General features: G+C 45.1%; 1 protein-coding gene across 1 annotated transcript; it reads right to left on the reverse strand.

Moving 5' to 3' along the window:
• Positions 1–27,574, reverse strand: LOC106589205 (delphilin). Its single transcript, XM_045709981.1, has 25 exons — positions 27,346–27,574; positions 26,998–27,114; positions 25,914–26,249; positions 25,556–25,710; positions 15,139–15,420; positions 13,551–13,654; positions 13,191–13,289; positions 11,406–11,475; positions 10,578–10,895; positions 9,645–9,796; positions 9,002–9,145; positions 8,446–8,537; positions 7,721–8,078; positions 7,243–7,562; positions 5,286–6,107; positions 5,041–5,238; positions 4,853–4,940; positions 4,250–4,327; positions 3,762–3,958; positions 3,308–3,463; positions 2,919–3,005; positions 2,485–2,614; positions 2,025–2,143; positions 1,604–1,768; positions 1–1,492 (listed from the first exon to the last, which is right to left on the reverse strand). The coding sequence occupies exons 1-25, from the start codon at positions 27,472–27,474 to the stop codon at positions 1,421–1,423; spliced, it is 4,788 nt and encodes a 1,595-aa protein (XP_045565937.1). The 5' UTR covers positions 27,475–27,574; the 3' UTR covers positions 1–1,420.
• Between the last annotated feature and the right edge of the window lie 294 nt (positions 27,575–27,868).

Below are 27,868 nucleotides of genomic sequence, written 5' to 3' on the forward strand. Positions count from 1 at the left end.
TCGAGTGTATCAGGCAGATTTATTTGTCAAGCATTCATGTTTTTTTTTACGGATCCATAACAAATACAACTGATCCAGAAGCAACCATATGGCCAACATAAAAAGTCAACATTTTTTTAACTATACAAAGTACTCCAATAATATCAATGAAAACATATAAAAGACACTTTTACAAAATGAACATTTCAATAAATGAACAATAAACTTAAATCGACCAAATGTTATAATAGGCCTACATTTCAGACCCAATTTGTCAGAATAGAATAAAAGTAAACAAATCCAGATATAACACAAAACAACACCTATACAAACATGCAAATGCTTCAGACAGTTGTCAACACTGTACTGCACTAGTGGCAATATTTAAATGTGCTGCAGTGTCTTTTTGAACATGATGACAAATTGCAAGCCTGGTACGATAGGTCTGTAAATAAATACATCTGTATTTTCATGATGGCAGCTCTGACTGAAATTCAAATGTAAAAAGGAATTATGGAGGGAAAGTAGAAACACGTACAGTAATAAAGAAATACCATCAAAACAGCTTTAAATTAACATCAGAAAAAAGTGAACATTTGTTCTAAAACAAGATACAAAATAAAGTTATGGCAGTGAGATGGACGGTTCATCAATAACAACCACAGTGACAGTAAGAGCTGCCTAGACCACTCAATGCTAAAATGGATTGATGTCTTTCCGTAAGCAGCTATCCATATATTAGCCCCAGTGGGTTAACCCTCTTATTTCATGTGGTTCATCATACTGTAAAACACTTAAAACCCGCAGGAGTCTGGAATTCTTTTTTTGTTTCCCTTGCCAAGTGCAACTTTTGAAACGCCAAACGTTAGGATGACTGCGGGTACGTTGGCACCAGAAAGCTTCTATAATAATTCACAGTACTATTGTCATGCCAATGTAATGATTCTTGGTAGGTTAATACTGCTTTCTATCATCACATCATCTAAGAGGCAGTGAGTGTGTGTGAATGGAATACGAGTTTCTGTTGTTGTGCACTTTTCAGATCAAGTCCATCTGTAAAAATAGTGCTCAGCTCTAGGTAACATTCCTATACGGTTGACTATCAGCCATCTAAAATGTCATTTCCATATACATCTATGCTTTACAATTTCAATATAATTTCAATTTCATATAATCCAATATCAAATATATACTCTTATCTAAACATATTCATCTTCATTACTAATTTCTTGTACCACTTGACCTTTCCAGGGACAACTGTGGGCCCTAGGGCTCAGAGTTCTTTCTGGTCAGATCACATGGTCAGGAAGAACTCCTGGCCATAGGTCATTCCGCAGTGTTGAAGATCATGTTGTTTGTGTCCAAGTAGCTGTGACTGTTTCTTTGTGTTGTCTTGGCACTTTGGTTGAGGAGAGCAGAAGGGTTATCCAGTCTCTCGTCTTTACCAGGCCAGGGGAGAGGCCACTCTAGGGATGCAGGGGTTCTCTGTAGCCTGGGTCTCATTCAGTGCTCTCTGGAAAACATGAACCAATCAAAATCATGCATGAGTCACAGACACACTTGAATGCTGTCAAATTGTACGGTCAGAGACCTATCAAGGGCATCACTATGGCTACCGGCTCACCTCAAACTTGGAAGTAAACTCAGCGAAAATGGCGAAGAAGGCCTCAGTGGAGGTGGCTTTGCTGTCCTCTCCGAAGTAAGAGGCCACCTTAGTGAACTCGTCCATGGCTCTCAGCTGCAGAGAGTCCAGAGACTGAACCGCAGGGTGACTGTTCTCCAGGAAGCCCTTTATCTCCAGGGTCAAGGGTAAAACCGTCAAACTGTCAGACCATTTGAAGCACAGTGAAACATTCTGACTAGTAACATCCTGATGACTGTTATGTATGGCTTAATTATATACAATTACAGTGTAATTACTTACTACTAATTACTACAGTGTGTTACTGTGTAGCACACACTAACTACACTGTCTACTATGATTATGTGTGTGTGTGGGAAACGTTCTGTTGTGAAGGGATTTGTTGTTGTTGATAAAAGGATACACTCATGACGGCAGCGAAGTGGTCCTCAGCCGTGGCAGGGATCCTCTGACACGCTGTCCTGATGTCCTGGATGGTGGAGTGGAGGTCACCCAGCTCAGCTGTCAGGATTCGCTGATTCACTGCAGAGACATTTCAATACAAAACCATACAGTATGACTCATATGAGACAAATCCCTTGCAAATCCAAGGGTCTAATGTGAATGCCATTCATTATAATGTAATTGCTGTAGTGTTTCAGTCTTATGCGATAACTGCTGGAAGGCATATTGGAATGTTGAAAAGGAACGATCAGGAAACGACCGGGGATTATCAGGAAACTGATAAGAACATGACTTTTAGTACATATTGTGCACTGTGTAAATGTACTAAATGGAACTTATTCATTCTGCTAGTGAACCTCAGAGTCCAGCTGAAGGACGGCGCCAGGTAAAGAACATTGTGCGGTGTCGTCTTACTGTACCTTTGGCTGCGAGTGGTACGGTTGTGAGGTCCCTGGCAAAGTTCAGCAGTTCTGGGAAGTGTTGGCATAGCGATTTGGCAAGAATGTGGAGGAAGGTGGATTTACCATCCACTGTTTTAGTGGTGCTGAGCTGTAAGAATTAAGGTGAGATAGGATTTGGCATAAGAAAGCAAAGACAACAGAAATAATATAGCGCAGGGGTTCTCAAACCTCTCCTCGGGGACCCCCAGCCGTTCCATGTATTATAACTATTCCACAGCTAACACACCTGATTCAACTTGTCAACTAATCATCAAGCCCTTGACTAGATAGTTCAGGGCTACAACAAAATTGTGAAACGTTTGGGGGTCCCTGAGAATTGGTTTGAGAACCACTGCTATAGAGGCAAATGAGGCTAAAGCACAGTCAGCTAGAGCATGAACATCCATCTATACCTCAGTGAGAAAGTTGATCTTAAAGCCAGTGGTTTTGTTTGTCTTGGGTTGACCATTATTCAGGTAATTCCCCATTGCCAGAACAAACTGTCAACAGAATCAGAGGTTTAGAAACAGTTTACAGGTAACACAACACAATAAAAACATGCATACCTCGGAGTCTGTTTCTTATTACCTTATCCTATATGATTTTACAGACAGACAAATCTTCAAAATTGCAATTCTTAACTGAATCATCTTGGGTCTTAAATCCTCCTGGTTCTTTAATAACCTTAGATTTTGACAGCAGGGTACCATAAAGAATATGAAATAAACAGTCGTTTGCCATTTCTCAAGCATTAAGCTCCTGTATTCCACTCTCACGGAGCGAGTTACAGTAGTTGTATTACCTCGAGGATCTTGGCCAGCTTCTTGCTGCTCCTGAGTTCCACTGAGGCCTTGTAGATACATTCGTATCCAGCCTTCATCTCCTCTGCCTTCTCCTGCAGGGTTGTCTTAAAATGGAGGCTCCGCAGACGAGTCTTATACTCAGGGACCATCAGCATCTGGGCACACAGATTATCAATTTGAAAAATATTGTTGCTATTGCTAGTATAGTAGCATACTACAGTGTTAAACTACTACTGTAATATACAGTAAAATACTGAAATAGATATTTTTAAACATTCCAGCCACAGCCTAGACAGATTTTCACTACACCCGCAATAACATCTGCTAAACATGTGTATGTGACAAATAAAATTTGATTTGATTTGACTGGACTAGACAACGTCATTGGGTGAAACCACCAGTGGCTCCCAATCCACCATTTGAGAAACATTGAGACAACAGTGTCTCGGTTACCTGCAGGACAAACTGGTCAGGGTCGCTGAGTTTGGCGGAGTCCTGGTCGAAGCGTTGATACTGTTTGACCTCCTGGTCATCGGGGGCGTACAGCAGCAGCTGCTTGATGTGGGCCGGCTCTAGCCTGTCTGTGGTCATTGTCAACAGCACCTTACGCAGTTCACCTGGAGATAGCTTCAGGTGGGCGATCAGGATGGCTGGGGAGAGGAGGAAGGGAACGGAGTGATGGAGGAGACTAGCTTTATTTGTTTTGATTTGGATCTGTTACAAAAGCAGCTGATACCCTTCCTGGGGTTCACAGAAAACACACTACAAAACAGTCATTGACAGTCACAGGCCTTCATTGATCAAAAACAATAACAATACCATTCAACTGCTTCTGTAGAAATCAGAGAACTTGTGTTTGAGCCACGTGGCCTTAGAGGGTATGTTCAGATCATTGAGATAAAGGTTCAGATCCCTGGCGGCTACAGCATGGTCATACTCACAGGCGTTGTAGGCCTTCTTATAAGACAGAATCTCCACCACGTCTTTCTTTTTGAAGCTCTCGGGCAGGAAGGCTGGCTCTGGAAGAGAGACTGACACATTTAATCACAGTGTAAGGATGCTGCTCTCCAGGCACCAGGGTTGGAAACACTAACAGGCACTAAAGATGGATGGGTAATGAGAGGAGAGATAGGATGGGAGGTGGTGCCATATGGATAATGGATTTGATGAGCAGGTGAATGGAGGAGCTTAGTAGACCATGGGACAACTTGGTGAACTGTGAAGGCAACAACATGGAATATCAGCAAATCACTTACACAATGAAACACAAAACAAGCCATGTTGAAATCATGAATGTGATGTACTCAAACACAGCGATGATATAAAATCATTATATATGCAGGGCTCCCTTGCAAAAGAGACCTTCAATGGGACTCCATGTTAAAATACATACATATCAAATCAGAGACAATGACGGTAGAAGGACAATATTAAAAAATGGCATCATAGAGGTGGTTTAACTGGTAAAACAGAAACAGTGATATGAATACATGATATGACACTATGAGATGTTTGATGAAAAGAGGTCATAATAGAGAACTTACTGGAACTCTGTTGGGTACCAAAGTGCAGCTCTAGATCGAGGTACTTCACCATGTCACTCAGCTTGTCATAGTCAGGGTCCTCTCCAAGCTAAAGCAGACAAAGTATCTGTCGATACATGTCTGAACAAAACAACAACAAACAGTACTGATTCCAGGTTCAGGGTTAATATAATAGACTCCACACGTACCTGTCCCCAGATGGTCCCCTCAGAGTTCTCTACCTGCTCCCAGCGTAGCCTCTTGACACTCATGTGGTTGGTGTCCCCAGCACAGGGACTGGAATTGGGCAGTGGAGGCGGGTCGCACGGGGGCGGCAGTGGTGGAGGGGGCGGTGGGGGCACCTTGTGTTTCTGGAGCTCTGACACTGAGATAGGGGTCTCATAGGTCTTTGAGTGAGGGGGCTGGGACAGGTGAGGGGCCTGGGGGGGGTGACTCTGGGGCTGGGACAGGTGAAGGGCCAGGGGGGGTGACTCTGGGGCTGGGACAGGTGAGGGGCCTGGGGGGGGTGACTCTGGGGCTGGGACAGGTTAGGGGCCTGGGGGGGGTGACTCTGGGGCTGGGACAGGTGTGGAGGCTGGGGGGGCAGGCTGTGGCTCAGCTGGGGCTGGTAGGGCTGGTGGCTCAGCTGGGGCTGGTAGGGCTGGTTGCTCAGCCGGGGCTGGTAGGGCTGGTGGTGAAGCTGGTGGTGCCTCTGGAGGGCGAGCTGGCTTTGCCTGTTGGGCTGAGGGGAGGGCTGGGGACACAGGATGGGCTGGGTCAGGGGCTGAGGCTGGCTGGCCTGGCGGGGCAGGTTCCTGGGGCGAGAGGGCTGGGGAGAGTAGCAAGGGGCCAGGGGGAGAGTCATCGGGGGTGCTTGGTGGTGGAAACGGCCCTGTAGTTCATCCCTGGTCGGCAGCACCTTGTGTAGGGTCGGCCTGTTGTACGTGAAGGTCCGTGGAGGGGGCGGGGGAGGGGGGATGATGGGGTGCTGTGGCTGGAAGGACATGCGCGCCCGGGGGATATGTTCAGGGGAGAAGTGAGAGAGGACCGAGGTAATGGGGAGGGGGTCGGAGAAGCCGAATGGTGGCGGGGGTAGGGGGGTGGGGAAGGGCGGGGGCGGCGGGGCGCTCTGGGGGGGCGGGGGAATGGGGATGTGTTCTGACCCGGAGGAGTAGGTGAGGGAGGTGGCGTCATCGTTGCTGCTGATGTCCTCACTGCTGGCACTGCTCAGCTGACGGGGGAGGTAGCTCACTTCCTGCTCATCCTGGAAACTCATCTGGACACAGCAGATAATCATCATTCTCATACTTTATAATCAGACACACCATGTCATCTGATTTACATATTATAACCTTATACAGTTTTCAGAAACCTTACAATCAGACGCACATAATGTATAATCTGATGGTCATTTTATCACTGTATACATCCTGAATAGTCTGCACACACCTTATAATTAACCTTTATTGTACGACTATATTGTATCTAATCATTTCCTATTCATATGCACCGCTTTTCTTCAGAAACAATGGAAACCAACTCCATAAATACTGTATCTGTCGACGCAATAACAACTTCACATACTGTACTGTCTGTATCTTATTCATAAACATTGAATTTACTACACTGTAGAATCTTAAATAACTTGTTGTACATAACTGTTTCTTCACTCAATGACACTACTGTAGGCACAGACGGCCTGTTGGCGAATTTGATCTGGTATCATTAACATTTCACACCAATTCTCTTAGAGCTCACATTGTCTAATTGTGACTCTCTGGCTCTCTCACCTCCTCACAGTGACTATCTCTTCATCTACTGTCTCTGTCTCTGACCTCCTCACAGTTACTATCTCTTCATCTACTGTCTCTGTCTCTCACCTCCTCACAGTGACTATCTCTTCATCTACTGTCTCTGTCTCTGACCTCCTCACAGTGACTATCTCTTCATCTACTGTCTCTGTCTCTGACCTCCTCACAGTATTATCTCTTCATCTACTGTCTCTGTCTCTCACCTCCTCACAGTGACTATCTCTTCATCTACTGTCTCTGTCTCTGACCTCCTCACAGTGACTATCTCTTCATCTACTGTCTCTGTCTCTGACCTCCTCACAGTTACTATCTCTTCATCTACTGTCTCTGTCTCTCACCTCCTCACAGTGACTATCTCTTCATCTACTGTCTCTGTCTCTCACCTCCTCACAGTGACTATCTCTTCATCTACTGTCTCTGTCTCTGACCTCCTCACAGTTACTATCTCTTCATCTACTGTCTCTGTCTCTCACAGTGACTATCTCTTCATCTACTGTCTCTGTCTCTGACCTCCTCACAGTTACTATCTCTTCATCTACTGTCTCTGTCTCTCACCTCCTCACAGTGACTATCTCTTCATCTACTGTCTCTGTCTCTCACCTCCTCATAATCGTTCTCTCCAGGGAGGAAGTTATCCACCAGAGTGACACGGTGTCCCAGCTGTTCGCTCAGAGCGTCCAGGAACTTGTCCGTGTCCCTGCTCCGGGGGGGTCTGGAGAAGGTGAACAGCTTCCTGCGTCTGGACAGGGGGCTGGTGGGGTCGTCAGAGTGCTGGGGAGACGGAGGGGGGCTCTCCAGGCTCACGTAGGGGTTGGAGTCAACGCTGCCGGGAGATGGGGTGGCTCCCTCATGATAGAACTCATACAGAGGGTCGGGCAGAGGCTCCTTCCATGTCAGAGACAGACCTGATTTACGGTTCCCTGTGGGGGGGGGGAGAAGAAACGCTGCATTTTTTCAAAGATATCTAACAGAGGACTTTGTGACTCAGCGTTTTATTTGGTTTAAATAAAACTTGACCCACGTGGCAGCTGTTTGTTTACTCTAAAGAAGTCTCTTTAAACCAGATGGGTTCCATCTTAAATCATCTCATTTGTCATCCTTAAAGCGAGCATGAGTGACAACGTTAATGGTGATGTTGTTGTAACCTTTATGATATACTGACCATTGGCTTCAAGTGGTTGCCATGTCAACGGTGTGTGTGTGTGAGTGTGTGTGTGTGTGTGTGTGTCTGTGTTACCTGTGCTACCTTGACTGAGGGAGGAGCGAGCAGGAGACTGGCCATAGGCGTCAGTCTGTCCCAGCTCCTCAAAGTCTGGTAGGGTCAGTGGAGAGCAACGACTGTGACTCTGTTGCATGGCCTTCATGGCATTCTTCCCTGTATGCACACTCTCCAGCTCTGTGTACACACTCTCCAGCTCTGTGTACACTCCTGACATCTACGGGTCGTAGGGGGCGTGAGCAGGCCGTTAGCACAAAGCACTAGGAACTCTTTATCACAAGGTCTGCTTATAAACTCTTTATGAATCATTACTAGAGAGTTTGCTAACCATTATTAACCTTGAGTAAAAATCCTAAACATGCGTCATATTTGTATTTTTTTTAAACGTTAACATACTGTAACTATGTAATACTATTTGCAGACAGTTCGTGAGCAGACGTCCAGATAAAGTGTTTCCCAAAGCACTGGTAAAAGCATTGCAGTACAGCAGAGCCCTGTAAGTATTTCTCTTTATAAATAGATGGCTCATAATTAGCACCGCTGGCTCTGCATGGCTGACCATTGTGTTGCAGTTTTATACCCACGTGATTCAGGTCAGGGGACTCTGGGAAGGAGGTGCCGTCTCCACACTGTCTCTCTCCAGGTGTCCCACTCCCTGGTGCATCCACATGAATCCCTGCGTCCACATGAAGGGACAAACAGTCATGAGGATTCACCTCCTCTCAAGCCCAGAGAGGAGGGGAGACAGCAGGAGACAGCAGGAGACAGCAGGAAGCGTCATAATGTCCTTAACAGCATGGAGAAGCGACAGAGGCCTAGTGCATTTTGATAGCTATGGGCTGGATCCTAACTTGAGATTTACTGTGCACTACACAGTACACCTGTAACTTGAATTTCTGCACAAATCTCCCATTGGCGTCAATGTGAGGTTTATGCTAAATTCCAAGTTATTGTAGGCATTTCTCAAGTTAGGATTTGGCCCTATGAGAGTAAAGATGGGCTTAATGCAATACTTGGCTTGGATAGATGTTCTCTGTTAGAAGCAGCAAGTCAACCCTCAGCCCTGGAGTGGCTGGTTGAGAGGAAACCCTTCCAATCAAGGATAAGGACAAATAGTTGTTGAGCTGATCACATTCGTACCCATTCCCAGGTGTGTTCCGATGATGCAGTCGTCAGAGCTCCTCTCCCGTATGGTGCCTCTGTAGGAGGAGCCTGACACACGCACTGAGCTGCTCCTCCTGTGGTGCTCCTGTCCTGCACCTGGCTCTGGCTCAGGCTCTGCTGCTGCATACACACACACACACACACACACACACACACACACACACACACACACACACACACACACACACACGCACACGCACACACGCACACACACACACACACACACACACACACACACATGCACACACACACACACAAACACACACACAGACACATGCATGCACGCACACACACAGAGAAAGAGAGAGAAGAATTCAAATTAATTAGAATGACAGGAGGAAATATCTAAGAACATCCCACCCCACTCCCACTGAACAATAAATATATTCTCTAGTTGTCAGCTATTTTCATTGTAACATCTCGTTGTCTACGTTTTTGCCTCTGCAAAGCCTTGCCTGTAAAGATGCAAAGCAATCTTCCACTATGAAAGACAAAACATGACATAAAATCTAAACCGGTGAGAGCATAGCGAGACAGAGACCCCACATGTAACTAAACTCACTCACACACAACAAACCCAACCAAGCAGGCAGAGAGATGGTGCTAATGGCTAACCCACCTGCGGTCTTGAAGCCCAGGAAGCGTGAGATCTTGCTCTGACAGTGTTCCTGCTCCTCGTAGGTCAGCAGCTGGTAGATGAACTGCCAGATCACCTGCTTGGCTGGAGTGTCCAACACCGGGAACACATCAACAATCAGGGTGTCCACGTTCCTGAACATATACAATGAAAAAGTCACTATTTTAGATACTTCTGAACAGCACAGACAAAAAAAAATCGAAATCTGACCTTTTTTGTTGCTACAAAAAGTATTTTAAAACATGCTAAAAATAAAAATAAATAAAAAACTCAAGCACACTGGTAATATTCATTCGTCCATTAATTGAATAGATATTTTAACCAATGTTTCATCAGGGTATTGGGGAGGTACAACTCAACTTCTACTGGTGTGCTGGAGTTTTTCTTCTTTTTATTATTAAGAATACTTTTTCCCATGCACCTGGTAGCTTGTTAACGTGTGCAAGTTCACTTTCTCAAACATGCTCAAATAAAAGTATCAAAAGAAAAGCCTACTTTCGAAAAGGTTTATTGCTATTCAGTAATGTTGATAGGGAATTTGTCTTGGTGACTCTTTGATTCTGTACTCTGTAAAATAACATGTATTGCTTTAGATTAGACAAATTTACCATTATATAATGTATATAATTATAAAATGTACATTTAGTGCATGTTATTAGCTATCACCATATTAGGATTCAAGCAGATTATTGAGGGGTAGGATGTTATTTGGTAGGGAACTGTCAGATTATGTTTCTGGAACTCTCCTTTAGGTTAGGTAAACATAAAATGTATGTAATATTTACTATTGATTTGTGAGCCATTTGAAATGAATAAATCATCATTCCTGACATTTGAAAAGAGATAAAATACCTTTATTTCCCTCTCCTACTTCCTCTCCATCCTCTAATACCAACCCCCCCCCCACACACACACCTGTGTTGGAAGAAGGTCTCCAGGGCCTTGCAGATGGTGTATCTCTCCTGTACGGTGAGCAGGTGATCCAGCTGCTGGCTAAAGGTGCGTCCGTGGACCCTGATGCTGGGGGGGAGGATCTCAGCCACCCACTGCAGGGAGCTGAGGGGGACTGGGGAGCGGGACCTTGGGGCCACTGAGGGGGCCACGCTTGGGGAAGTGTCCTCCTGGTCCCCCTGGTCAGGGAGGGAGTAACCAGAGGGGCCGCTTTCCACCACCAGGGTCGGCATCGCACCACTGCCCTGCAGCATGGACACCACCTTCTCATGGGAACAGCTCCTGAAGACTCACACACACACAGTCACTGTCAGTAATAAAATCAATGTGGACACGATCTTGCAAGGATGTTGTCATTGGACTAGCTCCTACAGACACTGAAAGATACAGAGAGTTACTATCTACTGTATTCAGTAGTGCGCTCTACTACTCACCCATGTGACCCATAGTTTACATGGTTACGAGGGTGGTATAATGAGGTATTTGTGGGTGATACTGTGGGTGATATTGTGCTATGGGCGGTGAAATATTGACAGAGCCCTCCTGAGCAAATGTGATTCCAGCCAGGCTGTGTTCTAATGGGCACTCCTACACTTCTTCATATTCAGAATAAAAAGGAAAAATAAGTAAGTTTAAAGGGCATAAAAGGACTTCCCACAAGAATTTTCTCAAATACCCTTCCACACACACACATCCACGCATGTGCGTGCACACAGAAGCACACCAGCTCAGCTTGACTCACTCTCTTGTGTGCATCATAAGGTAAAGTAAAGTCATAACAGGTTTGTGTACCTCATGTCCAGCCCATTGAGGAAAAGAATGCGGTCGCCTGGTTTGAGACCACAGTCTTCAGCAGGGCTGTCTGAAGAGAGACAAGGGGATGAGAATCAGAGAGAAAAGGAGGGAAGACATAACAATCCATGATGATATGCAAAAACATAACATTTATAAAAGCCTCATTAATCAAATCAGCACGTGGTATTTGACTGTTGTTGTTTTTATGCACTATGTGTTGTCTGATGTATTGGGTTATGCCAGTGGGCCTTCAGGAACCAATTTAGCATAATTGTATTATCTATCGTTCTTAAGTAGGTGTACAGTACCACATGGCCATGCAGGCTCTCTGACATGAGACAGTGCGTTCTTATGGATGCCTGTGGGGATGCCTGTACATCACGATCTTATCTCATCCACCCACAGCATCTCCATGTACAGCTGTCCTGAGTCAGTGAGTAACTTACTGCTGGTCTCCGCTCAGATCTGTAGTGGGTGGACGGCATCATACACACACGCACACACACTCCTCCCTGCCTCAACCCTGACAAAGATGAGCATCCGGTAAACCCCATATTATTATACTCTGGTACAACGTTTGACATTTTAGTAATTTAGCAGACACTCTTATCCAGAGCAATTGGAGTTAAGTAACTTGCTCAAGGGCACACCAACAGATTTTTCAACTAGTTGGCTTGGAGATTTGAACCAGCTACCTTTTGGTTTCTGGCCCAACACTCTTAACCACTAGGCTACCTGCTGCCCCAACCTCCGCATTTAGAACTACAGCACAACATCTCCATCACCGCACACAGCAACATCCACATCCATCCATGTATTCATCCTCCTCTTATCCCCTTAAATGGCCCTTAATCAAACTAATACAACAATAAAAGCATGACCCAGCATGACTGTCCTGTCTGTCTTATTGTACAGTGGGTGGATGTTGGACAATGTGTACGTAACAAATACAATTTGATTTGATTAGTTATTGACTCAGAGACACGCCTCCACCTCCTGAAACATAGTGTATATTCAGGTAACACCCCTCTAGATCAGATCACCCCAACAACAACCTCCACTGCTGACCACAGCATCCCAAACACCTAACAACCCCCACTACTGACCACAGCATCCCCAACACCTAACAACCTCCACTACTGACCACAGCATCCCCAACACCTAACAACCTCCACTACTGACCACAGCATCCCCAACACCTAACAACCTCCACTACTGACCACAGCATCCCCAACACCTAACAACCCCCACTACTGACCACAGCATCCCCAACACCTAACAACCTCCACTACTGACCACAGCATCCCCAACACCTAACAACCTCCACTACTGACCACAGCATCCCCAACACCTAACAACCCCCACTACTGACCACAGCATCCCCAACACCTAACAACCCCCACTACTGACCACAGCATCCCCAACACCTAACAACCTCCACTACTGACCACAGCATCCCCAACACCTAACAACCCCCACTACTGACCACAGCATCCCCAACACCTAACAACCTCCACTACTGACCACAGCATCCCACTTGCCCGGCATCCCAATGACTTGCCTAGTTAAATAAAGGTTAAATAAATAAATACATAAAAATACTAATCACAGCATCCCAAACATCTAACAACCCCCACTACTGACTACAGCATCCCCAACAGCCAACAACACCCACCTGATACCAGCCCAGTACAATACAGTGTTACCCAACACAAAACATAGAACTTCATCCACCCAACGCACCACATAGAGAGGTGTAATCAGCAGTGCGTCATAACTTACCTGGGATGACAGAGTCGATACAGACAGGGGCATGCCCCCTCAGGGTGAACCCAAAACTCTTCTTCCCTCTGTAAACCCTTACTGTCCTAGAGGTGTAATCAGCAGTGCGTCATAACTTACCTGGGATGACAGAGTCGATACAGACAGGGGCATGCCCCCTCAGGGTGAACCCAAAACTCTTCTTCCCTCTGTAAACCCTTACTGTCCTAGAGGTGTAATCAGCAGTGCGTCATAACTTACCTGGGATGACAGAGTCGATACAGACAGGGGCATGCCCCCTCAGGGTGAACCCAAAACTCTTCTTCCCTCTGTAAACCCTTACTGTCCTAGAGGTGTAATCAGCAGTGCGTCATAACTTACCTGGGATGACAGAGTCGATACAGACAGGGGCATGCCCCCTCAGGGTGAACCCAAAACTCTTCTTCCCTCTGTAAACCCTTACTGTCCTAGGGGGAGCATGGAGGCTGAGGGAACATTACAAAGTCTGTATTATTTTCTGTCAGAACATACATTTGTATACATTTTTACAGTAGAAGTAGTAAAAGATATGGTTGTAACATTATAGTTGTAATATTTCAGGAACTACATTACTACCTTTGTTGTGTACTGATGCTTTATCAATGGGCTTTCAACAGCTTTCAACTGTATTTATCAAGTACTACTGGGTGTTTAGAATAGCCTAGCATTCTCAACAGTAAATAACAATTCTACAGGGATTTCATATTATCATGCCCACATCACGCTGTCTGCTATGTAACTTGAATATTGTTATGTAACTTGAACAATAAAGGAATGTGAATGAGTAAAAAATAAACAGCAGCTAGTGTGTCCAGTAGGAATACCACATAACAGGTATAATTTCCAGCTCAGAGAGTGATGCCTCTGTTCCCTAGCTCCCAGAAAGAAGCATTACCATCAAAGACTGGGATGGCGATATCACAGTTGCCATGGAAACTACTCAAGGCAACACCATATGATATAAACAGAGTTCCATAAAGCAGAAGAAGGAGAGGAAACGGGTAAAATTCATTATTTGGTTGTCTTTATGCTTGTTATGTAAGACGGGACAGATGAAAACTATTCAAATGGGTTTTTAGAGTACTGTACTGTGCTATACGTACAGAGACACAGAGGGTAGGCTCAGCACTGCAAAGCACTGGGGATAAGAAACTGGTGGGTTAGAAAAGATGAAGATAACAGATCTCATCTCTCCCCTCATCTACCATTTGTACTTTATATACATCAGTACCATTCCATAACCCAAGAAGCAGCACAAAAGAGGAGCTAAAAACATGATGTTGATGATTCAATTAACAATCAATCAAGTAACCTATCATCACTGGAGATTTCAATATTGATCTATTCACTATTCCATATTGGCTTGAAACCTTACCCCTCGAAAGGCAGTTTACCATAAATAATGGTAGATGATTAGGACATATTCCAACATGCTGTTCATTAGGATATAGGCCATGGGGAGGGGAGGGAGCTGTTGGTAAAACATGGACTTGAGTCTACTGCAAAGTATATCTGTAAAACTGGAATGGAGTGAGCTACTGTATGGCTTGAGCTGAGCCTGCTGGATGGTACTGACTTTCTGAGTCATAATCTTAATTCCTCCATGTTATTATCGGTTGGACACTGAAAGCTATAATCGTTGTGTGGCTTTATAATATTAGGTGAGTAAACAGACTTAATGGTTAACAGGGACTGTTCCCTAATCAACAGGTGCTTCCAAATCATCTGTCAACAAACATCACATTTAAACACTTACAGAATTAACCAGATATTATTGGAACACTTATTTTTTAAATGTCATTCAGTACTAATTTTAAGTCCATTATATGTCCATTATTTCCAGCTCCAACCACACAAACAGCATCTTCTAAATCTTCTTTCTCTCAGATGAGTGGGAGTCATAGCTAAATACACCATACAGTATACTTACCTCTGATTGGCTCCTGATTGATGCACATGTATGCCCGACATAGACTTCCTGTACCCCCTCTCTCCTCTCTCCTTTCCCCCTCCGTCCTCCCCAGGGTCCCGGGGTACTGAACTGGCCCGTTTGGAGCCGTAGTGGCGGTCGGGGTGGTCCTCGCTGCGGCTACGTCTCAGACGGCCCTGCGGGCCCGGCTCGCTGATGCTCTTACTGCGACAGATCCTCTGGATCAGGCTCTGGGAAACGGCCTCGTCGAACCGCTGCCGGTGCTTCTTGGGGATGAAGATCCTGGTGAACATGGTGAGAGAGGGACCACCATGTAAAGAGGAAGGGAAAGTAGGGGGAGGGGTGGAGAGGTGGATGGGTGGAGTTCCCCCTGGACCCAAGGGGGCTACCACCAGGTAGACCTCAGCAGTCACCCCTCAACAGTTTGTCACCTCTGCCCAGAGGAATCAGAGATGATGAAGACAGAGATTATGTAGATCTCCGGAGATCTCCGGGAATCAGAAGGTGTTACTAGATACCTCAGTAGTCTGTATCAACTCTGGTGCCCAAAACCACACCACTCATACCAAAGCCCTGATCTGAGATTCAGAGGAAAAGGTCAGAGCTAGAACTGAGAAACAAGCATCCAGGTTGGAGAAGAAAATTCACGCAGTTGAATACATATCATTGTTGACTTGGTGAAAGAGAATCATCATAAAACATACTTGGAAATCCATAGATTGACGAGAAACAAAACAAACGCACTTCTTCTAAAAAGTCGCTACGCTTCCATTTAGTCGCTGTAGTCCATGGATAAAGAAGAGAAGTGAAGGTTGGATAGCGAGAAAGAGGGAGAGAGATGTCTCTCAGCCCTCTGTGCAGTGGCGTCATTTGCTACAGTGTGGATTCACTCTGCTGCAGCTTGAGATACCAACACAGCAACAGCAAAGGTGTGGGAGTCAGCAATATATTACTCTATCACTTTTCTCTCCCTTTCTCCCTCTCTTGCTCTCTCTCTTGCTGTCATCTATCTATCTATCTAGCCTGCCTGCCTATCTATCTGAGGAGCAGAACAATAGCTTTTCTGAGCATCTCTAGGAACTGTGGGATTCTCAGAGGGAGAATGATATGAGGTGAAGGATTATCATCTTCTCATCATGTAGACAACCACACTGATCAAAGCCATCATCTTGTCTGTCTTTAATAACATAACCAAGAGAACAGTGGTATGGTGTTATTTAATCAGAGAACTAATTGTTTGCTAATTGAAGATATAAAACATACGGTTCATTACAGCAATTGTGACACAGATGTAAAAGCAACAGCTGATGATGAAAACAACACACACACACACACACACAGAGGGCAGCGGACAGCTGGTTAAACAGGAACGGTGTGTATGCGTTAGCAAATTAAAAAACTGATGAACAACATTGCATTAAAACAGATGGAATTGTTTATGGGAATTAAAACAAATGCTCCCAATTAACACATCATCCAATACAGATCGTGTGAGTACATACAGTATAAATGTAACGAGTGTGCTGAGAGTCGGGAATCAAGTTCAGGGAGTGAGTGTTTTTATAAATAAACAAAACAATAAACACGAAACACACCGACGTGAAACTGAGTCAATAACACCCAAGGAAAGAACCAAAGGAGAGTGACAGATATAGGGAACATAATCAAGAAGGTGATGGAGTCCAGGCGAGTGTCAGGAGGCGCAGGTGACGATGAGTGGCGAGACATAAATTATAATAAAGTGGAGAACTCCGGGAAACAAACTAACTGGCCACGCAATTAAAATATGACACAAACAGAACAGAGAGAAAGAGAGAGAGAGAGAGAGAGAGAGAGAGAGAGAGAGAGAGAAAGAGAAGCAACATGCAGAAACGTGTGAAAATGAACTAGCTAATTATGCAAATTCAAACAAATTGGACAGCTAAATCAAGAAAATTGGACACAGAGAGAAGTTCTTCAGAGACAATAAGGATTCTAGCCACCATAGGGGAATGTTCTGCTAATTAGCCATGATTCTTCCACAGCGTTACTGAGTTATCCAGACATGGAGATATATTTGGAACTCGTGTAGAACCTGCTGTTCTATCGAAAGCAATTTGTGGACACTCATTACTGTTGTGATGTACTTATGCAGCATCGTTTAGCTTGGTCTCTCACCAACCCACAGAGTCCCTTTCTCTCTACATCTCTAGCCATATTATTATCTGGCATCCTTGTGTCATTCAGTGGTATTTCTAAGAAAACCTTATCTGCCACCACAACTACAATTGAGCCTTCACTGCTCAATACAAGATTTTCTTTTTTCAAACAGCCACCTCATCATAAAAGTTGTCGAAACTGTCTTATCTTTGGAACTAATTGAGTTTTCAACCAATGTGACCTCATTTGCAGCAGAGTAGAGTGGTGCTCTATAATTATCTAAGACGGTGAAGGGAGGATGGATGTCTCCAAAGGGAGAAATGACAAATAGAAATCTAACTGGGAGACCTCATTTAATTTCTATTCCAGATGTGAGAGACTGTACTGTCGCTATTTATTGCTTTGCATTGCCACACTGTCGCTTGCCAGGCACTAAATGACCGGTGGACATTAAAGATTGAGGGGAGGGATTTAGGAGATAATTATGTGGTTTAAACACCAGTGATTAGGGTCACTATGTCGTTGGTCAGTGGCCATCAGAGCCACATGTTGGACTTTCAACGGATCGCTGACATTAACACATACAGTACTGGATCATAATGGTGATTATGGAGCTTCAAAGAAAATCTCTACAGTAACATCATTAGTACACAACAATATTGTGTTATATTGCCAATTTGCCATTCAGCTACCAACAGAAACATCAGACAGCCTTGGTTTGTCTGAACACACCTGTGATCCGTCACTTATCCACGACATGCAAACAATCAGAGAAGAGGAGCACTCTAGAAACAGAATTTGTCACTCTTTGTATCACATGCTTCCTGCATCGCCTACCTATATAGATATAATAATAATAATAATAATAATAATAATAATAATAATAATAATATGTGATTCTGCTTGTAGTTAAATAGTGCCGTTTAAAGGGGTTGTTGAGTCTTCCAGAATTAGGAAGCTTTTTAAGGCCAATAAAGCATCGTCCAGTAATGGAGGTGATTATGCAGCTGAAACCTCCTTTATTACTCTAATACACCTATCAAATTCACTACAAACTGTCTGGAAATGGAGCGTTGCAGTGGGAGAGCAATGTGATGATGACCTATGAGGGAAGATCAATGGTTGAGAGTGGATGTAAATTGTAAAGTGATTTGCTAGATGGAGTAATGCTGTAATTTACTGTAAATGTGTGAGGGGGCTTTTGTAGTTACAGTACATTACACTTCTATGGCATGCACCACCACATTAAAGAAGACTGTTTTTGTTGACATTAGTTTAGCTTCCTTAAACACAATCAATATGGCAGCAATAACTCATATACCAATACATCAAACATGGCAGGATTAATAAATCAAATGATCAATAGCACCTTAAATTCAGTCATTTTTAGGGTAACTTTTTCACAGACTACAATTACATAATAGTCTGGAGCTTCCATAATCCACAGTTTTAGCTATAGAAAAAACAACAAGAGATTAGATACAAAAAAAGCCCCATCACTTATCATGATGAGTTCTAGGTTATCGCTTATTCTAGGAATCGCTAGAGACAAAAAGTATGAATCATATAATCTGGTTGTCACGCCCTGACCTGAGAGAGACGGTTTATTTCTCTATTTTGTTAGGTCAGGGTGTGGGGTGGGCATTCTATGCTTTATATTTCTATGTTTTGGCCAGGTATGGTTTCCAATCAGAGGCAGCTGCCTATCGTTGTCTCTGATTGGGAACCATACTTAGGCAGCCCTTTTCCCTCCTTGAGTTGTGGGATGTTATTTTTGTACTGCTCGTTATAGCCTGCAAGACGTAACAGTCATTTGTTTATTATTTTGTTGAAGTGTTCTGATTTAAAATAAATATAAAGATGAACACTCACCACGCTGCACCTTGGTCTACTCCTTTTGACGATCGTGACAGAAGATCCCACCACCAAAGGACCAAGCAGCGTGGGCAGGATGACTGGACATGGGAGGACATCCTGGATGGCAAAGGATCTTGGATGTGGGAGGAGATCCAGGCCGGAAGGGATCGCCTCCCATGGGAACAGGTGGAAGCAGCAAGGGAGGAACAGTGACAAGATCGACAGGCAAGGCAACAACGGAAGCCTGTGAGGCAGCGGCACAAAAAAAAAAAATTGGGGGGGGCACACGGGGAGATTGGCAAAGTCGGGGTTGAGACCTGAGCCAACTCCCCGTGCTTACCGTGGGGAGCGAGTGACTGAGCAAGCACCGTGTTATGCGGTGATGCGCACTGTGTAGCCAGTACGCACTCACAGCCTGGTGCGCTCGGTGCAAGCTCCTCACCGTTGCCGTGCTAGAGTTGGCCGTCAGCCAGGAAGAAGTGTGCCGGCTCAGCGTTCCTGGTCTCCAGTGCGTCTCTTCAGCCCAGGTTATCCTGCGCCAGCTCTACGCACGGTACCCCCCCCCCCGTTCACCAGTACAAACCAGTTCGTCCTGTGCCAGCGCTCCGCCCTTGCTGGGCTAAAATAACCATCCAGCCAGGACGGGGTGAGCAAGCCCTAAGCTCCAGACCTCCAGTGTGCCTCCACGGCCCAGTATACCCTGTGCCTGCTCTGCGCACCCAGTCTCCTGTGCGTCTCCCCAGTCCGGTGAGACCGGTTCCAGCTCCACGTAGGAAGCCTCCAGTGGTGATCTGTGGTCCGAAGCCTCTAGTGATGATCCATGGCACGAAGCCTGTAGGGATGATCCATGGCCCGGAGCCTGTAGAGATGATCCATGGCACGAAGCCTCCAGTGATAATCCATGGCCCGGAGCCTCCAGTGATAATCCATGGCACAAAGCCTCCAGTGATGATCCATGACGCGGAACCTGTAGTGATGATCCATGGCACGGAGCCTGCAGCGACGCTTCCCGGTCCGGAGCCTCCAGCGACGCTCCCCGGTCCGGAGCCTCCAGCGACGCTCCCCAGTCCGGAGCCTCCTGAGACGGCCCGCAGTCCGGAACCTCCTGAGACGGCCCGCAGCCCAGAGTCTTCAGAGGCGGTCTGCAGCCCAGAGTCTTCAGCGGCGGTCTGCAGCCCAGAGTCTTCAGCGGCGGCCTGCAGCCCAGAGTCTTCAGCGGCGGCCTGCAGCCCAGAGTCTTCAGCGGCGGCCTGCAGCCCAGAGTCTTCAGCGGCGGCCTGCAGCCCAGAGTCTTCAGCGGCGGCCTGCAGCCCAGAGTCTTCAGCGGCGGCCTGCAGCCCAGAGTCTTTAGCGGCAGTCGGCAGTTCAGAGCCTCCGGCGATGATCCACGGTCTGGTTCCTCCGGCAACACAGAAGCGGGGGGATCAGCGGGCGGTGTGGGGGCTATGCCCCGAACCAGAGTATAGAAGTATAGATGCCCACCCGGACCCTCCCCTATAGGTTCAGGTTTGCGGCCGGGAGTCCGCACCTTTGGGGGGGGTACTGTCACGCCCTGACCTGAAAGAGATGGTTTATTTCTCTATTTTGTTAGGTCAGGGTGTGGGGTGGGCATTCTATGCTTTATATTTCTATGTTTTGGCCAGGTATGGTTTCCAATCAGAGGCAGTTGCCTATCGTTGTCTCTGATTGGGAACCATACTTAGGCAGCCCTTTTCCCTCCTTGAGTTGTGGGATGTTATTTTTGTACTGCTCGTTATAGCCTGCAAGACGTGACGGTCGTTTGTCATTTGTTTATTATTTTGTTGAAGTGTTCTGATTTAAAATAAATATAAAGATGAACACTCACCACGCTACACCTTGGTCTACTCCTTTTGACGATCGTGACACTGGTAGAAAATCCTAGAATGTTTCATGTTGTCTCATTCAAGTGACGAAAGTCAGTACGCAAGCAAGAAAGTATACAGTTAACACTGAATTCAATTCTGCAAAAAGTCATTCAGACCACTGCATTAAATCATTGCACAACAATAAATGGTAGAAAACATTAAAACAAGTCTCTGAAAAAGAGCATGGGCTGCCAGCCAACACACACTACCCCCCAGAGTAAAAGTACACAGGTACAGTACCGTACCAGGATAATTATCTGCCCACCTACGGCAAGTCTGACACACTACACTGCGGTGTCCCTTCCTGTACTGAAACAGATGTGTGCATTCAGCAGTACACCACTGCAAGACAAACGCAAGTACCACAGCCAAAAACACCCAACAATAAAACCAGTACTCACCCCAAACAGCTCATTACTGTTACTAGTCTGTCATATTTCAGAATCAGAAGGAACGTTATGAGGATTATAAAATAATAAATGTGAGTAAGTGCATAGGTTCAAAAATGGTAATATTGAAGTCTTAATGCAGTATAACGGTATGGGACAGAATCAGCATGGTGCATCCAAGAACCATCGCCAGCAGTGAACTGTCAAGGGAGAACGGTCACCAACCACAGACGAGCAAGAGCTTAAAGCACAATAATTAAGATAAAATCCATCACAGAAAATCCACACAAAGAGGGGGGGAGTGGGGGGTTAGCGATAAAAAGAGAGAGAGAGCGAGAGAGAGAGAGAAAAAGAAAGAAAGAGGAGGAGAGGAGGGAGAGAGTAGAATTCAGTGGAATAAAACAAACACATTTTCATGGCCTGTTAAATGCCACTCAGTCTATATTTAGAGAATAAAGAAGGAAAGAAGTCTCGCTGTCCTCTGGGGATCAGGAATCACTGTTGTATTGAACAAAATAGCTTTGCATTTGAATATTAAATTATTCATACACAACCTTATAACCGTAGATAGTACAGTATCTTACAGTATAACAATTTCTATAATGAGTATCTAATCATATCACTAAGACTTTTTTTGTGGTCTGGTCATGTGTTCAGGAAAAACTCAGGACCTACATTTTTAGGCATCACTACCTACCTGATATATCATATTAATGGTACCCATAGGATCTGACTTTATATTGCACTGACCCTACGCAGACTCACCAGACTATATATACACACCATATACATACTCACTCTCACACACTGTATTGACACTCCCACACAAAACCCACACACATTCACATACACTACATATGCATACACACACATAACACACACACGCATACCGACATAACACACACACGCATTACGACACAACACAAACACACATACATTCACAATACACAAACTTTATTTGACTTTATTATTATCTATCCTGATGCCTAGTCACTTTACTCTGCCTTCCTGTACATACGTTCAAATGTTTGGGGTCACTTAGAAATGTCCTTGTTTTTGAAAGAAAAGCACATTTTTTGTCCATTAAAATTACATAAAATTGATCAGAAATACAGTGTAGACATTGTTAATGTTGTAAATGACTAGTGTAGCTGGAATCGGCAGATATTTTATGGAATATACATAGGCGTACAGAGGCCCATTATCAGCAACCATCACTCCTGTGTTCCAATGGCACGTTGTGTTAGCTAATCCAAGTTTATCATTTTAAAAGGCTAATGTGATGAGTTTGCAGCATATTTCAGAGATAAGATAACCAACATTAGGCTGGGTATCAGTCAAGACCTGATGAGAAGTTTGATGATATGTGCCCTAGCCTACCACGCAAAGGCACGATGGATTTATTTTCCCTGGTTGACACAGACATGCTCAGGAAAGTGATATCACAACTTAAGCCTTCTACCTGCCTTCTTGATCCTATCCCCACCACCTTCTTCAAAACAGTTTTTAATTGCATATCTGAAGAAGTGCAAGCTATTGTTAATCACTCCCTCTTCACACGCACTTTCTCTACTGCACTAAAAACTGCAATGGTGAAACCCCTTCTGAAGAAATGTAATCTAGATTCTTTAGCTATTAGCAATTTTCGGACAATCTCCAACCTTCCATTTGTGGAGAAATTGGTTTTCAAGCAGCAAAGTCATTTTGTAAGTGCCAACTGTATTTTTGAAAAAAATCCAATCTGGTTGTTGTGGCCACCACAGCACAGAGATCACCTTAGTTAAAGTGGTAAATTATCTTAGAGCCAACACAGATGCCAAACAGCTCTCTGTCCTTGTACTCTTGGATTTAAGTGCTGGATTCAACACTGTTGATCATGATGTCCTTCTGGACAGACTGGAGAGTTTGGTTGGCCTCTTCGTTCGAGTTCTAAATGTTGTTATGTTACAGTCTTATTCTAAAATTGATTAAATTATTTGTTTTCCTCATCTAATCTACACAATACCCTATATAATGACAAAGCGAAAACACGTTTTTAGAAGTGTTTGCTAATTTATAAAAAAACAGAAATACCTTATTTACTTAAGTATTTAGAAACTTTGCTATGAGACGCGAAATTGAGATCAGGTGCATCCTGTTTCCATTAATCATCCTTGAGATGTTTCTACAACTTGATTGGAGTCCACTTGTGGTACATTCAATTGATTGGACATGATTTGGAAAGCCACACACCTGTCTATATAAGGTCCCACAGTTAGTACATGTCAGAGCAAAACCAAGCCAAGAGGTTGAAGGAATTGTCCATAGAGCTCCGAGACAGGATTGTGTTGAGGCACAGATCTGGGGAAGGGTACCAAAACATTTCTGCAGCCTTGAAAGTCCCCAAGAACATAGTGGCCTCCATCATTCTTAAATGGAAGAGGTTTGGAACCACCAAGATGCTTCCTAAAGCTGTCCGCTCGTCCAAACTGAGAAATCGGGGGAGAAGGGCCTTGGTCAGGGAAGTGACCAAGAACCTGATGGTCACTCTGACAGAGCTCCAGAGTTCCACTGTGGAGATGCGAGAACCTTCCAGAAGGACAACCATCTCTGCAGCACTCCACCAATCAGGCCTTTATGGTAGAGTGGCCAGACGGAAGGCACATGACAGCCCACTTGGAGTTTGCTAAAAGGCACCTAAATGACTCTCAGACCATGAGAAACCAGATTCTCTGGTCTGATGAAACCAAGATTGAACTTTTTTTGCCTGAATGCTAAGCGTCACGTCAGGAGCAAACCTGGTACCATCCCTACGGTGAAGCATGGGGGTGACAGCATCATGCTATGGGGGTGTTTTTCAGCAGCAGGGACTTGGAGACTAAGATTGAGGGAAAGATGAATGGAGAAAAGTACAGAGAGGTCCTTGATGAAAACCTGCTCCAGAGCACTCAGGACCTCAGACTGGGGCGAATGTTCATCTTCCAACAGGACAACAACCCTAAGCCAATGCAGGAGTGGCTTCTGGACAAGTCTCTGAATGTCCTTGAGTGGCCCAGCCAGAGCCCAGGCTTGAACTCGATCGAACATCTCTGAAAAGACCGGAAAATAGCAGTGCAGCGACGCTCCCCATCCAACCTGACAGAGCTTGAGAGGATCTGCAGAGAAGAATGGGAGAAACTCCCCAAATACAGGTGTGCCAAGTTTGTAGCGTCATACCCAATACGACTTGAGGCTATAATTGCTGCCAAAAGGTGCTTCAACAAAGTACTGAGTCAAGATTCTGAATACTTATGTAAATGTGATATCAGTTTTCCATTTTTATACATTTGCAAGAATTTCTAAAAACTTGTTTTTGCTTTGTCTTTATGGGATATTGTGTGTAGATTGATGAGGGGAAAAAACAATTCAATCGATTTTAGAATAAGGCTGTAACATAACGAAAGGTGGAAAAAGTCAAGGGCTCTGAATACTTTCCGAATGCAGTATCACCAGAGGATTTTAGCTCCACGGATTATTAGACTGTATTTGTGATTTAAATACTTGGATGGCTCACAACTTCTTCCAGCTAAATCAAGACAAGACCAAGGTACTTCTTGTTGGTGTCAAAGCACAGAGAGAGAATCTGGCCTCACATTTTAATCCACAGGCAATAAAGATAAAACACTAGGTGTAATTTTAGATTCTGAACTTAATTTCGATTCAAGACAAGACCAAGGCACCGGTGTCGTGTGCTCTCCGTCTGGTTTTGGAGCCCTGTCTGTAGCAGTTGGGGCCTTGTGATAACGTTCACAATGCTTGACACTAAGCAAGCTCCCCGTAATCCCTCCACCAGCAAAATGAGCAAAAGGAAAAGCCTGTTTACACACCCATCGCAAAATAATCCCCATAGATTACCATTACTTTTCATTGGGACTCCGAAATTGGGATTTTAGGAGGCTGCATCCCATCTGGGTTGTACTAGCATGTCTATATGTCGAAATGGGAAGGTTTGAATGTATCTATGTGGGCATAATCTGAGTCATGTTCAGCAGGGAGTACAGGTGGTAGGCTACCTCCTCTTTCTCAAGAGCCTATACTGAACACAACTGCAGATTAAGTCTACAGTATTTATCTTTATTTACATTCTATGGATGAAACCATTGGGAGCAGAGACTCAAGGGTAGGTACCTGATGTGGCCGATGAGCGTCTGCTGCTCATCAGTGGTAAGGATGTCTGGGAGGACAGAGGCCAGCCAATCAACCTTCTTCTCCGCAGCATACTGCTTCAGCACTGCAAACAGCTTCTCCTTCACCTCAGGCTCCTCCCCCAAAATCTGGTCAATCTGAAAGATATCAATAACTGTTGTTGAAGGGCCTATATAATAGTCCCTAAAGAAAGATGGTATACCTTTACAAAAAAATATCCAACTAGCTAACTAAGGAAGTAAGCTCAGTAGGCTTGCATAATGATTTGTTTTCTCTGGACATCAATACTCCCCTGAATAGCTTCAACTCATACAACAGTTAGTTTAATAGAAAGCCTCACCTTCCTGTTGAACTCCAGGGCCTTGTGTTTGCGGTCCGTCCTCATCCCGTCTCCCTCAAGCTGTATCTCATCCATACTCTCACTGCTGCGTATTTTCCGTCTGGGCCCCAGACACAGCACCCCTAGCCTCAGCGTACGCCCCTGGGACGCCTTGATCAGCGCCGCCGCCATCTCGTGGTGCCTCACCGGGATCCTGTTGACCTCCATGACGTAGTCACCGGCCCGCAGGCCACCTCGTCCTGCCGGGGAGCAGGGGGAACAATCCTCCACCAGGAGGGGGCAGTCTCCCACGATGGTGAAGCCGAAACGACCGTCAGGACCCGGAGTGATGTCCATCTGAGAAGCAGAGATTTAATTCTTATTTAACTTTCACTGTATTATATTAAGATAGAGAGAATTTATTTTCACCAATGAATTGAAAAGTATGGCCTTGCCGATGAAATTAGCACGGCAAATCCAGGATTGCCCCTACAATTTCTGAGGTTACATGAGGTATCAGAAATACAGTGAGTCGGGGGCTCCCGAGTGGCACAGCAGTCTAAGGCACTGCATTGTATGCTGTAGTGCTAGAGGCGTTACTACGGTCCCGGGTTCAAATCCCGGGCTGTGCCACAATCGGCCGTGGTCGGGTTGGGTTAGGGAAAGGTTTGGCCGGTGAGCCTTTACTTGGCTCATCGTGCTCTAGCGACTCCTTGTGGCGGGCCGGGTGCCTGCGGGCTGACCCCGGATGCCAGTTGAACGGTGTTTCCTCTGACACATTGGTGCGGCTGGCTTCCGGGTTAAGCTGGCAGGTGTTAAGGAGCACGGTTAGGCGGGTCATGTTTTGGAGGACGCATGACTCCACCTTCGCCCCTCCCGAGCCCGTTGGGGAGTTGCAGCAATGAGCCAAGATTGAAAGAATTGGGGAGAAAAAGGGGGTAAAATACAACAACAAAAAAACAAAAAATAAGAAATACAGTGAGTCAGATTTTCAGTAGGCACAAACAGAATTACAGAAAAAGGAACTTAAAATCAATCAGAAGTATCAAACATTGGGCTACAACATGATGGTGCCAGGTGAGTCCCAGTCAGAGCGAGTTCAGACCTGCTGGATGCGAGACACAACTCCGATGCTGGGAGGGATGTTCCTCTGGGCCTGAGCGATGGCGATGACAGCCTGGAATCCCAAAGTGGACACATTCTGGCCCTCGATCTCCAGCACCTGATCACAGAGAGACAGTAAAAGGAAGAGACCGAGAAACAGCTTTTCCAGTATAAATCCCTGTTTATACTATTACACTATTATCATAACATCGTAGTATAACATACCTGTAGTACTATTAAATGCATGTTTGTCAATTGTCTTGCCTTGGTAAATAATGGTTAAATAAAGGATTGAAATAATTACTGATTAGGCCTTTCGGTTTAGTTTAGAATCTAGAATCTCTCTCACCTGGTCACCTGGCTGCAGCCCCGCCAGGTAGGCACTGCTCCCCTCTTCCACAGACAGGATGTAGCTGGGACCACTTCCTCCCAGCTGGAAGCCAAACTCCTCTGGCCAGCACTGATTGGACATCGGCATTGCAATGACTACACGAGAGAAAAGATGAATGACGAAGAGGAGAGGAACATGAAGAAACACATGGAGTATGATGAGGATCAACTGAAAGATGTTCTGTCGCCTGCGGATTGAGACGAGAATAAGAGAAGCAGTGCAGTGCTCTCAGCCCCTGTCAAACCCTTGGGGTCGTTGACCTCGAACACAACTCCAAAGGCATCTCAGAGTACTTGACCTTGAGGAGCGGGAAGCATTCTCTTCCAAAGTGAATCCAAGTTCACGGAATCTCTATCTGACGGAAGGCTCTGAAATAGTACCACTCTATTACTTGCATGAGAATGACTCAAGCGTATAAGAAGCAATGTTTTCTATGCAAAAATATCTGCCATAACCAAACACAGAAAACACATTTAAATCG

The sequence above is a fragment of the Salmo salar genome, chromosome ssa28 (genome assembly GCF_905237065.1).
Source record: "Salmo salar chromosome ssa28, Ssal_v3.1, whole genome shotgun sequence".
NCBI lineage: Eukaryota > Metazoa > Chordata > Actinopteri > Salmoniformes > Salmonidae > Salmo > Salmo salar.